At 40.4% G+C, this 17,351-nt stretch overlaps 1 protein-coding gene across 3 annotated transcripts in view; it reads right to left on the reverse strand.

Moving 5' to 3' along the window:
- LOC133610068 (transmembrane protein 238-like) overlaps positions 1-7,178 on the reverse strand; it is a 46,756-nt gene extending 39,578 nt beyond the window's left edge. For all 3 annotated transcript variants that reach the window (XM_061966130.2, XM_061966129.2, XM_061966128.2), the window contains exon 1: positions 6,524-7,178. In XM_061966130.2, the coding sequence (XP_061822114.1) occupies positions 6,528-7,061 (534 nt within the window). In that variant the 5' untranslated portion in view covers positions 7,062-7,178 and the 3' untranslated portion in view covers positions 6,524-6,527. The remainder of the gene's footprint in view (positions 1-6,523) is intronic.
- Positions 7,179-17,351: the final 10,173 nt, after the last annotated feature.

Genomic DNA, 17,351 nt, shown 5'->3' on the forward strand with positions numbered 1-17,351 from the left:
TTTACATCATTGATGACGACGAGCAAGTCCACGAATCGCCCCATCTCTCGTACGCAGCACTGCCAACTGTATTGCGATCGATCCACCACGGTTACATTTCACAATACTTGTATCTAATATAAAGCATTTATAAGACTCAAGAGTATGTCATTTCTGTCTCTACATGGTCATGTTTACAATTCATCATCTACTCTCTGTATTACGTGTGGTCGCTGGGGGAGCAATCACATTCAATTAATGCCAGATCTTTATTTTGATTTGGTGGATAATTTTATCTTTAGCCCAAACCCACCAAAACACACGCAAGCGTAACACGCACGCCCGCACACACATCCCAAATATAACATTTGGCTCTGCAATGCAATGAAGCTGTGAATCAATGAGAAATGCTGATTAGAGGGACTGTTTGCAACTTTTACACAGATGCCTAAAGGGCGCCAACTTTCTAATGTATTTTACACTGTACATGCCGCTCTTCTTATACCTATTGACGTAATTAATAATGACGTAATTACGTACCTATGCGATGACGTAATTACGTACGTACGTAACACATTCTCGTGCATTAGCTTTACGTGTTGTTAGCCAATTACTGTTGTTTGAACGTATATTCTACCATAACAACAAGACTGCAAATTGTTTGTTGCATCTCTTGGCCTGCTTTTGTATGTGTGCACGCGCTTCCTGCACGTACGTGTTGGCGATACTGGAAAAGTGACCGCCGTAAACACCAATCAATTTATTTGGACCGGTAAACATTTTTATCACGATTATTATGATGCCATTTCCATGATCATTAGTGGTAATGGTGTGGCTATGTATGTGTGTAGTGTGCATATGTATGTATATATTTATAATTTATGTATATACAAGTTCATTAGGTTTGAACATAGAGTGAACAGGTAGTTCTAGCTCAGAGTAATTTATGATTTAAAGAAAAGGAATGGGATTAAATAAGTGTAAACTTCTTCTCACTCCTTTTCAAATATGTAAAAAAATAATAATAATAAATTTTAAAAAATCCATTGCTCATTTTGTTTATTTTTTTTCGTTTTTTATTCTTCATTGCTTTCAATTTGTTATAATGGCTGTTAAGGCTATAGCACTGTATTGGATCAGGCTTGCTCTTTTTTTTTGCATATTTGAAATAAAAATATTTCAAATCAAATCAAGTTACATAAGCTTTATAATTGTGAAAAATGTGTAACACAAATGTGTTTTGTTAAACCACTAATGGAAACATTGGGGTTCTTGTTATATTTTTTGCTTCGAAAAATGTCACTGTGAGGAAGTTTTAAACAGCACCTTCACTTAATTCGGAATTATTCCACCAATAACCCTGTAGTAATTATTAGACCAGAGGCGTCAAACTCTTTTAGATCAAGGGCCACATGGAGAAAAATCTACTCCCAAGTGGGCCGGACTGGTAAAATCACGGCACGATAACTTCAAAATAAAGACCACTTCAGATTGTTTTCTTTGTTTAAAAATAGAACAAGCACATTCTGAAATTGTACAAATCATAATATTGTTGTTGTTTTTTTTACACTTACATGTTGTTTTTATTTGTCGCTATTTATATTTTATGAATAAATTATGTGATAATGTGTTCAATTTCATTCTATCAAGATAAAAAAAATTGTATCAAAACCAAATTACAGGATGTTATTTATGTAGTTTGATCATTTCCCTCGACTGGTGCACAAACATCATGTGATTTATTTTTATTTTTACATATGTAGCATCCTGCGATGAGGTGGCGACTTGTCCAGGGTGTACCCCGCCTTCCGCCCGATTGTAGCTGAGATAGGCTCCAGCGCCCCCCGCGACCCCAAAGGGAATAAGCGGTAGAAAATGGATGGATGGATATGTAGCATCATCTACAAAGATACAAATAATTGCTATTGCGACATCTAGTGGACACATTTAGAACAGCAGTTTATTTCATTCAAAAATTTCGGCTTATTTTCATACTTAGCAAACTCATCTCGCGGGCCTGATCCGGCCAGCGGGCCGTATGTTTGACACCCTTGTATTAGAGTAGACTCTTATTACTATTAGACGGGGACGGCCTGGCGCAGTTGGGAGAGTGGCCGTGCCAGCAACCTGAGGATTCCTGGTTCGATCCCAAACTTCTACCAACCTAGTCATGTCCATTGTGTCCTTGAGCAAGACACTTCACCCTTGCTCCTGATGTGTGGTGGTTAGCGCTTTGCACGGCAGCCCCTGCCATCAGTGTGTGAATGTGTGTGTGAATGGTGAATGTGTAAATAGTGTCAAAGCGCTTTGAGTACCTTGAAGGTCGAAAAGCGCTATACAAGTATACACCTTATACCATTACTCTACAATTGGCTATTGGACTCATTTGAGGCTTTTAACAAAATATACTATTAATAACTACAATAGTATAATTCTTAAAAATGCAAATGTAAAGGTTGATGCTAATTGCAAGGTTCTACTTCACATTCAGATTTGTGAACTAATTGTGAGTTTAGAGCAGTGGTTCTTAACCAGGGTTCGATCGAACCCTAGGGGTTCGGTGAGTCGGCCTCAGGGGTTCGGCTGAGGTCAAAATACACCCGACTCATCGTGTAAATAAAAACTTCTCCCTATCGGCGTATTACGGATACGGCAACAGCTGACTGATTTGCAGGTGTGTAATTTGTTGTGAGTTTATGCACTGTGTTGGTTTTGTTCTTTCAACAAGGTGATGTTCATGCACGGTTCATTTTGTGCACCAGTAAAAAAACATGGTAACACTTTAGTATGAGGAACATATTCACCATTTTAATTAAAAATTAGTAACATATTGTCTCTTAATTAGTCATTATTAAGTACTTATTAATGCCTTATTCGGCATGGCCTTGTTATAACCCTAACCCTCTAACCCTGGCCCTAACTCTAACCCTTAACCAAATAACTCTAAATTAAGTCTTTGTTACTTAGAATATGTTCCCCATACTAAAGTGTTACCAAAAACATATAACTTTGTCTTGAATTAAAGAAAAACAAAAACATTTTATTTTTCACTAAAGAAGGGTTTGGTGAATGCGCATATGAAACTGGTGGCGTTCGGTAAATCCAACAAGGTAAAGAACCACTGGTTTAGAGCAGTGTTTTTCAACCTTTTTTGAGCCAAGGCACATTTTTTTCATAAAAAAAAATACGGAGGCACACCACCAGCAGAAAAGGTTAAAAAATTAAACTCCACCAGGTTGTCGTGCCTTATTTTGAGTTTGTTGTTGTTTGTTTGTAGTGCTTTAGTTCTTGTCTTGCGCTGTTATTTTGGTGACCGTTCCTGTTTTGTTGGTGTTCTTCTGTCCGCACCTGCTTTGTTTTCGCAATCAAGACTATTTAAGTTGTACGTACACCATCCTTCTTTGTGGGGACATTGTTGATTGTCATGTCATGTACGGATGTGCTTTGTGGGCGCCGTCTTTGCTCCACACGCTGTAAGTTTTTGCTGTCATCCAGCATTCTGTTTTTGTTGACTTTGTAGCCAGTTCAGTTTTTCTTTTGTTTTACATAGCCATCCCTATGCTTCAGTGCCTTTTCCTAGCGGAACTTGCCTTTTGTTAATTTTTGGTTTAAGCGTTACATACCTTTTTACCTGCACGCTGACTCCCGCTGTACTCTGCATATTGGGATCACGACAAACCATTCTCGACGCGCAGTGCCGGCCCAAGCCTCCATGGGGCCCTAAGCAAAATTTTATTTTGGGGCCCTCTATTTCTGCCAATAATATTGATTGTTGATCATTCACACACCTACTATAAACTCATTGCGGCTCTGGCAGTGTTGTTTACATTATCCTATTGTCAGCCTGGCATGTCTTTACAAATGACATGTCATTTATAAAGATATGGGGGTGGCCCAGTTAAGAACATAAATAATACCAATGAATGAACGAATGATGTCCAGAGTGCCACATATGGTTCCTAATCTTAAAATGTAGAAAACATTCAGCTACAAGAGTGGCCTGGGGTTGAACAGTCCAAGTGATAAAGCTTTGTATTTACAGTAAAAGTGTCATCTTGTCTCATCAGTCTTGTACATATTAGTCTTTAATTACTAGTTTACATTTTTAGTTAATTGTTCATATTTAATGTTTACTTTGTACAAAGAGAGCGCAGTCTACTGAAGTTAAATTCATCAATAGTTTTCCCCTTTGAAAGACGCAAGGCAAAATCCTTCCATTTCACCATGTTGCTACAATGATCTTCACTGTTTTCATGCTGTTTCAGCAGTGCACCTATGTTGACCCAATCCCGCTGTCCCTCGGCTGCCAGTTTTAAGGACTTTTTGGAAAATAATTTGCAGCAAAAGCAATAGACTGCATCTTTACTTCTTGAATAAATCAGCCAGCTACGCTTGACTTTTTCCCCATTGACTAGCTGTCTGTAGGTATAATGATAATGAAAACTTCGGCCATCATGCCGTTTGGGGAATGAAAAGTTCTCCTTAATAGACAGTGGTCCTCTGATCATCTGCTCAGTCCTGTCTGAATCTGAGAGGAAAGATATGGCGTCACATTAGTGCCAAAAATCCAAGCGCATAAAAACTGTTATCGCGCGCTGATTCTCCACTTTGTGCGCGCGCGACACCCTTTTGTGCGCGCGTGGTGTCTTTTTGCGCGCGCGTGGTGTCTTTTTGTGCGCGCGCGGTGCCTTTCTGCGCGCGCGCCGTCTCGGTCTGTGCGCTCTCTGTGTACTCCTGGCATCTCTCCTCGCGCTGTCATTTTTTTTTTGGCACTTTGGGGGCAGGTATGCTTAGACAGCCCCTCCTTTCTGATTGGCTCTGAGCATTTTTCATATGACCAATCATTCTCCAGCGTAGCAACGTTGTAGCCATCTTACCTCGGACAGCTAGCCTCAATCATTACATTGATGTCAAAGCAAGTTATGGTAATTTAATTAGTACATGTACCAATTAAATTACCATAACTTGCTCGATTTTCAACCAATTTACAAACGGTTTGCCTTGTTACAAATCTTATTACATGTAGATATGACATAGGATGCTGCACCTGTTGAAATTACCTCTTTCGCTATAAAAAAAAAAGACTTAATTGTGCAACATAGTTGTGTAGGGTCAGTGATAGTCAGTTCTCTGATTATTTTAAACTGTTTCAGAATACATTATTAAAAGGCTATTTTTAACATTTTAAAAACAAAATTCAAAGATTATTTCATTAATTTTATGGCTGAATCAAAAGAAATTCCATAAATTAGAAAACAAATGTTCAAGAAGAAGTGAAAACTTTGCGCCTATAACAATCTTGATACATATTGACGATGACCCGCCCTGCTATACTTCTGATTGGCTCTGAGCGTTTCGCCTGACCAATCAGAAAGAAGGGGCCGTCTAAGCATACCCGCCCCCAAAGTGCCAAAACGAAACATGCCAGCGCACAGACCGAGACGGCGCGCGCGCAAAAAGGCACCACGCGCGCGCAAAAGGGTGTCACGCGCGCGCACGAAGTGGAGAATCAGCGCGCGATAACAGTTTTTATGCGCTCGGATTTTTGGCACTAATGTGACGCCATAGCAGGCGGCAAACGTCACAGGCGCAGCAGAGGCAGCTTTACATTTAAAGAGAGGCAGGAAGAATCACTAAGCCTAGATCAGCAGCAGCACTCTGTTGACCTAAAATTGTGTTTTTGTACAATAATATATCTTTGATCATTTAGAAATCATCAGTCAGACTCGTACATGCAAAAAATTAAAAATAAGATTTTTTTGTTAATTGCTTTTGGGGGACCCCTGGTGGCCGCGGGGCCCTAAGCAAGCGCTTAGTACGCTTATGCCTTGGGCCGGCTCTGTCGACGCGTTCCGACTTCTACAAAGCAATGAACTACCTGCTGCCACCTACTGATATGGAGTATTACATAGTTACCCTGCCAAGCTCTACACAGTACAGGCACTAGACAACGGCACATTATTATGATTATTGATTTGCAAAAAATATTTTTTGGACCAATTAGGTGAAGTTGCATAATTTTCCACGGCACACCAGACGATATCTCACGGCACACTAGCGCGGCACAGTGGTTGAAAATCACTGGTTTAGAGTATATCATGGCTGTCCAACCTTCTTCCCACCAAGCAGGGGCGCCGCTAGGGATTTTGGGCCCCATGAAAATAATCTTTACAGGGCCCCCAACACAGTGTCATTATTTTTTCTGTATTATAATGTCATCATCATTAGGGGCCTCTCTGGGCCCCCCCCCCCCCCCCATCATGGGCCCCTAGAATCCGTCTCCTTTACCCCCCCTTTTCGGCGCCCCTGCCACCAAGGATCACATTCCGGAAAAAAATCAAGACGGACTAAAACCAATCCAATATGCAAAAAAGTTTCAAGGAATCTGTGTCCGCTTTGTGTTATTAGCATCAACTTTTCTCCTTATGTGGAAAAAAGGTGTGAGAGCTGCACTTTGGACACCCCTGGCCTAGATTATCCCGTGGCCATTAAAGTTGCCAAAACAACAATGGAGTTATGGTTTCTGTACAAAAGTAATACGCACCATTTTAGAGAATCTTCTCTGCTTTGTCCTCCACAGACTGCAGATTCTCACCCGAGTTCCTCAACACCCCCAGCTCCATGTGTTTGCGGTCAGGAGCGCACTCGGTGCCCCCGTCAAAGCCCTTGTTGTCGTGACCCACGGGACAGGTGCCGTTCCGTTCCCACGTAATCCTCGAGTGCGCGTCAGAGGACGAGATTCCGTTCACGTCCTTTCCACAGTTGTTCTTCTCCAGAGACTTGATGGCGCTCCTGGACAGCCTCTCGGAGATCTTCCTCGCCCAGTGCGTGAAGCGGGCGTCCAGGGAGCTTCTCCTGCGGTCGGCTGCCAGCCGCACGTTGCCGGTGTACCACAGCACCCACCACACCAAGCTGAGGAAGATGACGAGCGAGCCCGTGTAGATGAGGAAGTCTCCGTAGAAGCGTCCGTCCACGTTCAAGTTGCCGAAGATCCCGACCAGAATAACAATTAGACCGGCGACATCAAAAACCACGGCGAGGAAGAACACCGGCGCGCAGTTTCCCACGCACCTATCCGCCATGGCTTGGCCGCGCGTAACACCACTCAACCCTTGGAAGTCTTTTCCTGGACGCACATGTCGCTGACTTCACACCTGTACGATGTTCCGTTCACCTGCCAGCAAGCCCCGCCTTGTTGTGTGACGTCACCGCAAGCAGAGTCCAACCCGCGACCTATTTAAATTTGCTGCGTTCACGGACATTGTGTGACTGACACTTTGATTCAATCCAGCTGTCGATAGTATCAATATCAACTATCGATATGAAGAGTATTATCAGTATTGAATCAATACTCGTGTGAGGGTATCAATACTTCAGTTCCCCTATTTGTATGTCTGTTTATGTCTATGTTTGCTGTTGTAATGTTCATGTTGTATGTCAGTGTTTTGCAACCTTTTTTGAGCCAAGGCACATTTTTTGCGTTGAAAAAATGCGGAGGCACACCACCAGTAGAAGTCATTAAAAAAACAAACTCAGTTGACAGTAAAAAGTCGTTGTCGCAATTGTTGGATATGACTTTAAACCATAACCAACCATGCATCAATATAGGTCTAGTGTTTTAGTTCTTGTCTTGCGCTCCTATTTTGGTGGCTTTTTCTATTATTTTGGTATTTTCCTGTAGCAGTTTCATGTCTTCCTTTGAGCGATATTTCCCGCATCTACTTTGTTTTAGCAATCAAGAATATTTCAGTTGTTTTTATCCTTCTTTGTGGGGACATTTTTGATTGTCATGTCATGTACGGATATACATTGTGGACGCTGTCTCTGCTCCACAGTAAGTCTTTGCTGTCGTCCAGCATTCTGTTTGTGTTTACTTTGTAGCCAGTTCAGTTTTAGTTTCGTTCTGCATAGCCTTCCCTGAGCTTCAATGTCTTTTCTTAGGGGCACTCACCCTTTGTTTATTTTTAGTTTAAGCATTAGACACCTTTTTATCTGCACATTGCTTCCCGCTGTTTCCGACATCTACAAAGCAATTAGCTACCTGCTGCCACCTACTGATATGGAAGAGTATTACACGGTTACTCTGCTGAGCTCTAGACAGCACCGACACTCAACAACAACACATCATTTGCAGACTATAATTACTGGTTTGCCAAAAATATTTGTAACCCAAATAGGTTAAATTAGATAATCTCCCACGGCACACCAGAATGTATCTCACGGCACACTAGTGTGCCGCGGCACAGTGGTTGAAAAACACTGTTGTATACAGTGTTGATATTGTTATGATTATCAAAATGTTTTACTCTCAATGGTGACAAAACCTGGTAAATATATCAAAGTATATATAATAATAATGCATATAAGTACAGTATAACGTCTTACTTCTTATTCCAGTAATAGTTATAGTAACACACACACACACACACACACACACATTCACATTCACATTCTTGTATTTGTTCCCTTCTTGAGACGCTCCGAAAAATGCCTACCTCTTTAGGACCACCCTAATGTATTTAGAACATTAATAATATATTCATACTATGCAAATATAAAAAAGGTAAGCTTTCAGTAAATTGTTCTGTTGTTGATTTTTTTGTTTGTAATTGGTTTTTAAGCTTCATTATTTACTTCAAGTTATTACAGTATGTCTTTATATACATATTTTTTATTTTTGTAATTAATTTTGGCCAAAGGAGGTGCATTTCAATTTCTTACACACACTTATTATATATGTTGGCCAGAGGGGGAGAACTTTTAAAACCGACACACAGTCCATCCATCCATCCATTTTCTACCGCTTGTCCTTTTTGGGGTCGCTGGAGCCTATCTCAGCTGCATTCGGGCGGTAGGCGGGATACACCCTGGACAAGTCGCCACCTCATCACAGGGCCAACACAGATAGCCAGACAAAATTCACACTCACATTCACACACTAGGGCCCATTTAGTGTTGCCAATCAACCTATCCCCAGGTGCATGTTTTTTTGGAGGTGGGAGGAAGCCGGAGTACCCGGAGGGAACCCACACAGTCACGGGGAGAACATGCAAACTCCACACAGAAAGATCCCGAGCCCGGGATTGAACTCAGGACCTTCGTATTGTGAGGCACATGCACTAACCCCAGTTCCGACCTCCTTTTTAAGACCAACCTAATTTTGATAGATTTCACCACCAGGGGTGCAAATGAGATCTCTATTTTTTTTGTTTTTTGTAATGTGCTTAAGGCCGATGACAAACGAGTCACGGACCACAGATGGCCCCTGTGCCGCACTTTGTGCAACCCAGCTGTAAAAGCTAACTGTTAATGGCCACTATAGTCTTAGTACCGTAGTGTATTCAGTCATTCTATGGTCACATATGGGACACGGGTTGTCTTATGTCAGCACCAGAAGTCGTAAAATCAGCTGTTCACCTGGCGGGTTTTTTCGGGGATGAATAGGGAAGTCGTTCTTTTGCTGTCGTCTTGTTTTATCATATATTGCTGCCTTTGCACCTGTCAATGTCAGTCAACAAAAAATCCTGACTTTGGAGCAATGTTCACAGACTCCAGTATTTGGCTTTCTATTAGATGCAATGGTTTTCCGTATTGGGACCATGATTTCGGTCCTAACGTGTTCACTGGTCCTGATATAGAAGCTGCTTTTCCTTGTTGATGTCTCAAGAAATACAAGAACACACACACACACACACACACACACACACACACACACACACACACACACACACACACACACACACACACACACACACACACACACACACACACAACACACACAAAGGCATGCGTGAACAGGAGTTGAGGTCTATTGTGACTAAATGCAAAGCGACAGAGCCACGGAGAAAAAGAAAAATGTATGTTGACATCAACAAACAGATGGTTTTAAGAAAAATAATCAAACACGTGTCCACCGGAAGTGAGCAGAGAGATGATAGTATCACCCAGCAGCATATACAGGAAACATATTCATACTCTAGTGCGCAGAAGCCTTTGCTTAATGGGAAATTGTAGAAAGGCCTATATGCTCATAGGGCAGAAAGATGGGAAAAAAAATCACAAAATATTGACAGTATTCTCAGTAATGTGCTTTAAAGGAAGTCAGAAAAAAATGAAAATCTGTATAAAATATGAATTATGAATGATTGCAATAAACCACATGAGGCCTATGCATCATTAAGTCAGAAAAAAAGTATTAAACATATTAACATTAACCAATCTGCTCTAAAGCAAGTCAGAAAAAAGTGGAAAACCTGTACAAAATATTGATTATTGATAATTGCAATCAACTGCATGGAGGCCAATGCAAGATGAAGTCAGGCAAATACTATTAAAAATAGTAATATTAACAAATGTGCTCTGAACTAAATTAAAAAAAAAATGGAAAACCTTCCAAAATATTCCCTCTTAAATGAAAAAGTCTGTGATTATTGCCAATATTTGTGACGCCATGAAAATAGACAATATGGATAACATATGTATTGTAACTATAGAAAAAAAAGAACAATATTCATATTTGCATTGAATAATATTGACTTGTGCTCGAATGCAGCTGAGATCGGCTCCAGCACCCCCCACAACCCCAAAAGGGACAAGCGGTAGCAAATGGATGGATGGATGGAATATTTACAAATTACTCATTTTATAAATTCATTTTGTAAAAAAAAATGTTTACCAAATGTTTAAAGACATTGTGCAGAAAAAAGCACTATATGAAATATCATGAACAAAGAGGTTCAAGTTGCATTATATACAGTATGTGGCGCAGGGATGCGCGGACTGACAGACAGCAGCAAGGCAGACGCACTTTTCAACCTTCAAGGTACTCAAAGCCTTTCGCCACTATTTCCACGTTGGCGGAAGCCAAGGATTGAACCAGGAACCCTCAGGCTGCTGGCACAGCTGCTCTATCAACCAAGTCACGCTATCCCAACATCAGCAACAGTGTTTCATTCAGCAGCAATTCGAAAAGAGCCATACCTGCTACTGGCCGTGTCAATTTTATGGCACGTCACTGTTTCATTCTTCAATTTATGGGATAAATATTCCCGCAGCCAAAATGGCAAAGTGGCAAACACTTTCACCAGCTTTGTTTTGACCACCCCAATGTTGGTGTCAGTACCTGTTCCAATAATTCCTATATTTCTCTGCTCACAACTCTGTTGAGCTTGCTTGTTGCTAGGTTTTGATGGTACAGGTGCTATATAAGCCCCCGACTTGCGTCCCTTTTTTACAACCGTGCTCCACTGCGGGGACTGCAGTTGCGATCGTGGTGATGTTAGGCGACATCCAGAGGCTCCTGTCGTTGAGCAGGGCCCACCAGCCCGCCGTGAGACGCGTTGGCGATTCCGATGTCCAGACCCTCGGAAAAGGGATTCACAGCCGGACGCGATGACTCCTCCATCTGCTCTCTTCTCATGCTGTACAGGTGACAGTCCGATGTTACGATATCCGATATACGATGAAATTTAAAAGTTTATCTTCAACTATCACTTTCCCACTAACATAGTAGGTTTTGCGCGATGTCATACTGAGCTGAGCCTCCATCAGCAGCACCTGCCGCCATTTTCTCCACATGAGAAAATCGCTTTTTGACTGATTTCAGTGAAGGTTTTTTTTAATCAAATCAACCAATCAAGGTTTATTTGTATTGCACCCTACAACATCACAATGGTGCACAAAGTGCTTTACAGGACAAATAAGTTAAAAGCAAGTAAAACCATGCATATTAAAACAGTAATAATAAATACTTATGGCAATTGTTTGTTAAAAGCCAATATAAACAAATGTGTTTTTAGTTGAGATTTAAAAGCCTCCAGCTCTGTGATGGTTCGCAACTCAGGTGGGAGGGAGTTCCATAACTTGGGTGCAGATGCGGAAAAAGAACGTTCACCCCATTTTTTAACTCTATTCCTTGGTACTTCCAAAGATGTGTGTAAAGATGAGCGCAGATTCCTTTGTGGGTGGCGAACAGTTAAAATATCAGCCAAGTATGCTGGGGCCAGACCATTGATGGCCTTAAAGGGGAACATTATCACCAGACCCATGTAAGCGCCAATATATACCTTGATGTTGCAGAAAAAAGACCATATATTTTTTTAACCGATTTCCGAACTCTAAATGGGTGAATTTTGGCGAATTAAACGCCTTTCTATTATTCGCTCTCGCAGCGATGACGTCACGTTGTGACGTCACATCGGGAAGCAATCCGCCATTTTCTCACTTTCGTCTGTGTGTTGTCGGAGGGCATAACAACACGAACAGGGACGGATTCAAGTTGCTCCAGTGGCCCAAAGATGCGAAAGTGGCAAGAAATTGGACGAAATTTGTTCAAAATACAAGGCTGTGGGGAAAGCCGACGAAATGGTCAGTCGTTTGTTCCGCACACTTTACCGACGAAAGCTATGCGACGACAGAGATGGCAAGAATGTGTGGATATCCTGCGACACTCAAAGCAGATGCTGACATCAACTCCAAAACTGGACAGATCAGCTTTCAGGAAAAGAGAGCGGATGAGGGTATGTCTACAGAATATATTAATTGATGAAAACTTTATTCATTACTCGCGGTTTTACGTAAATTATTATACATAAACTGTGTTTACCAATAATTTAGCTTAAAAACATTTATTTTTTTCAATCATTCGGGTAGTCTTGTGTAATGCAGTATTTTGTGTCTATTTAGGTATGGTTAACCTGAGTGCTGAAATCGTGGAAAAAATATATGTTCTTAGCACGCCTGAAATGGGCTGTCTGCACTCTCAAAGTGCATGTTGTTGCCAAATGTATTTCATATGCTGTAAACCTAGTTCATAGTTGTTAGTTTCCTTTAATGCCAAACAAACACATACCAATCGTTGGTTAGAAGGCGATCGCCGAATTCGTCCTCGCTTTCTCCCGTGTCGCTGGCTGTCGTGTCGTTTTCGTCGGTTTCGCTTGCATACGGTTCAAACCGATATGGCTCAATAGCTTCAGTTTCTTCTTCAATTTCGTTTTCGCTACCTGCCTCCACACTACAACCATCCGTTTCAATACATGCGTAATCTGTTGAATCGCTTAAGCCGCTGAAATCCGAGTCTGAATCCGAGCCAATGTCGCTATACCTTGCTGTTCTATCCGCCATGTTTGTTTGTATTGGCATCACTGTGTGGCGTCACAGGAAAATGGACGGGTGTATATAACGATGGTTAAAATCAGGCACTTTGAAGCTTTTTTTAGGGATATTGCGTGATGGTTAAAATTTTGAAAAAAACTTCACCAAATAAAATAAGCCACTGGGAACTGATTTTTTAATGGTTTTAACTCTTCTGAAATTGTGATAATGTTCCCCTTTAAAAACAAAAAGAAGGATTTTTAAATGTAATGTAAAACATACTGGGAGCCAATGGAGAGCAAAGAGAACCGTGGTAATATGGGCATGTTTTGGAGTATGAGTGAGGAGGCCAGCAGCTGCATTTTGTACTAACTGGAGCTTGTGGAGGAGTAACTGATTTAGTCCATTATACAGGGCATTACAGTAGTCCAGTCTAGAGCTGATGACAGCATGAATGGCTTTTTCAAGGTCTGCCCTCTGCAGAAAAGGCTTCACCTTTGCCAAAAGCCTCACCTGGAAAAAAAACCTGCTCTAACTACAGAGTTAATTTGTTTTTCAAATTTAGGTCCCTGTCAAATATTGCACCCAGATTTTTCACAGCAGGAGCGAGGGTTGGGGTGCTAAAGCTGGGTGCTCTATGACGTGCATCAGGGCTAAAAACAATGTAATCTGTTTTGCTCTCATTTAAATTTTCCAGTATGCAAACTTCTCAACACTTGACTAAGGTGCTCTATGTACACATGTGACCAATACATTTTTGCGTTTCTCATTGCATAGTTCAATAGTTGTACATTTGAATACATTGTCAATAACAAATGACATGGTATTTGCCACCCTGTAATGCAAGTCCTTCATTATGTATACTGCCACTCTGCCTACACTCTTGTTATTTCTATTAATGTCATCTAGTTCATATTCTTCCAGTTCAGAATTTGTTCCTTTCTTATCATCCATCCACCTTTCTGATACTGCAATTACTCTGAAGGGTTAATTAAAAGCTTTAAACTGCTGTAATTGGTATACCAACTTATGCAATTAAGATGTCATCGGATTGGATGTTGGTTACGTGCTGTTCATGTGTCTAATACAAGCAGAGAATGGAATGGATTTGTTCCGCTGTCTGGCAAATATAGAAGTGCTGAGTATATTTAGCGCTGGAATGCGGAACGTCAATGGCATGTAGTTGACGTTCGGCGGGTGGTGAAAACGGACACATTGACTTGAATAAAAACGGAAAGAGTCCGTTCCACGGCCGCTTCACATTCAGTGGATATCCAGGGCATACTTGCCAACCCTCCCGGATTTTCCGGGAGACTCCCGAAATTCAGCGCCTCTCCCGAAAACCTCCCGGGACAAATTTTCTCAAGAAAATCTCCCGAAATTCAGGCGGAGCTGGAGGCCACGCCCCCTCCAGCTCCATGCAGACCTGAGTGAGGACAGCCTGTTTTCACGTCCGCTTTCCCACGATATAAACAGCGTGCCTGCCCAATTACGTTATAACTGTAGAATGATCGAGGGCAAGTTCATGGTTTCTTATGTGGGTTTACTGTTAGGCAGAGTGCGTGCAGCCAACAGACAGCGCTTCGACATCCCTACATGACCAGCGCTTGTCCAGAAAGTTCCACACTAAGACAGTTCAGAAATAAAGCACACGTCAGATTCATTATCCACCAGCAAACATAGACAGGCATCCTGCCTGCTGTCCAGAGCGACCTTGGGTGAGCATCCTGCAGCATGTTTGTGATGTGATGTCTTCCTTGCTAATAGCGTCATCCCGTGGCTTGAATTGCGTGTGATGGCTTTCCTTGAACACCTTTTTTGTTGTCAAAAATGTAGTGACGCCATATTTTCTGTGAATGTTCTACTTTGTTAAATAAAAGTCAAATTGTCAGAACACCTAAACATTGATTGAACATCCAAGCTCTCAATAAAGTAGTGGTTATACAAAAGGCACAACACAAACAACATAATAAAGTATGTGAGTAACAAAAGCAGACTGACAGACATGTTCTTAATCAAAATGTAGTGCTAGCAAGTATTGTTAGCCTGATACAAAGCTAGCAATTAGCTTGTCAATCGGATGTTAAACAGATCACAAAGTACAGCAAAAATAAGACAGAAACACAGGGAATACACAACTTTAAACTTTAAACAAATGACAAAAAAGTGCCAACAAGGCTACTAATTTCTTAATGGACGCACACTGCTAATTAAAATATCTGTGTTTGACCACAAAGGCTAGTAGGATCAGTGTTGCCAACTCCTCAGTAAGGAAAGCAGCTATTGGCTGTCCTAAAAGTCGAGAGAAAACTCATTCGCCTCATTTACATAATCCATTGCAATGGAATCTGTACAAGAGAGGAATAATGTCACTGGGGAGATAAAAAGTGACATTTGAAAAAATATTATTAGAACTGCTATAAAACTTTTTTCTGTTAACTCTTAGTTGTTTTTTATAAATCTAAATAAATTTGTTCTGCATTGTTAAATGTTAGAATACCACATTTGATCAAAAGACTGGTGTGACATTGACGAGTGAACAGATTATATTGACTGGCTCATTAACATGAGCCATTGTAATGAAGCTCAATGTAAAACACTTTGAGACAAATGTGAAAAAGCGATATATAAGGATCTTGCACTTACAACCATATAAAGAACAGAATATCAAAAATGATTGCAATACTAAAAATAGAACAACAACATACCCAACTTGTGCTGAAGTATACATTGCTTATTACATAAAGGTCTGGGGACATGAGAAAAAATATATATACAGAATAATAAAGATAATTAATAGAATGGATTATCAAGACTAGAGATGTCCGATAATATCGGCCTGCCGATATTATCGGCCGATAAAAGCGTTAAAATGTAATATCGGAAATGATCTGTATCGGGTTTTTTTATTATCGGTATCCTTTTTTTTGTTTGTTTGTTTTTTTGTTTTTTAAATCAACATAAAAACCACAAGATACACTTACAATTAGTGCACCAACCTAAAAAACCTCCCTCCCGCATTTACACTATTTCACACAAAAGGGTTGTTTCTTTCTGTTGTTAATATTCTGGTTCCTACATTATATATCAATATATATCAAAACAGTCTGCAAGGGATACAGTCCGTAAGCACACATGATTGTGCGTGCTGCTGGTCCACTAATAGTACTAACCTTTAACAGTTAATTTTACTCATTTTCATTAATTACTAGTTTCTATGTAACTGTTTTTATATTGTTTTACTTTCTTTTTTATTCAAGAAAATGTTTTTAATTTATTTATCTTATTTTATTTTATGAATTTTTTTTTAAAGTACCTTATTTTCACCATACCTGGTTGTCCAAATTAGGCATAATAATGTGTTAATTCCACGACTGCATATATCGGTTGATATCGGTATCGGTAATTAAAGAGTTGGACAATATCGGAATATCAGATATCGGCAAAAAGCCATTATCGGACATCCCTAATCAAGACCCAACAAATGATTCATAAAGTCACACATTTTAAAAGTAAATGATCTTGTATAAAACACAACTGCATGCTCAAAATATGTATAAAGTAATTAATAATATGCTTCCAGAAGTGGTCCAGAAGATGTTTCAGATGTGAACCAGTAAATATGGACTAAGAGGTATGTGTGTGTACTCAGCAGCCAAGGTATGAACACATGTAAAACAAATATGTATACCATATAAAGGAGTCTATGGAATCATTTACGAGTAGAAATTAATATATGTAACACTTAACTATTTCAAAAACCCATATGAAACACTTTTTTGAATAATTATGAAAATAAATTATGAATATTTATATACACATTAAATGTTAATTGTATGTAACACCTGTTTTGTGCTGTTTTTGTGGCAAAGTTGGGAGAGTGGCCGTGCCAGCAATCTGAGGGTTCCTGGTTCAATCCCCACCTTCTACCATCCTAGTCACATCCGTTGTGTCCTTAAGCAAGACACTTCACCCTTGCCCCTGATGGGTCCTGGTTAGCGCCTTGCATGGCAGCTCCCGCCATCAGTGTGTGAATGTGTGTGTGAATGGGTGAATGTGGAAATAGTGTCAACACGCTTTGAGTTCCTTAAAAAAGGTAGAAAAGCGCTATTTACTTTTTACTGTCAACTTTTCAGTCAAAATGTTGAGTTCATTTTCAAATAAAATGACACAATGTTGCATATCAATTAGGGATGTCCGATAATGGCTTTTTGCCGATATCCAATAATCCGATATTGTCCAACTCTTTAATTACCAATACCGATATCAACCGATACCGA

This window comes from Nerophis lumbriciformis, linkage group LG11 (genome assembly GCF_033978685.3).
Source record: "Nerophis lumbriciformis linkage group LG11, RoL_Nlum_v2.1, whole genome shotgun sequence".
In the NCBI taxonomy this organism is placed as follows: Eukaryota; Metazoa; Chordata; class Actinopteri; order Syngnathiformes; family Syngnathidae; genus Nerophis; species Nerophis lumbriciformis.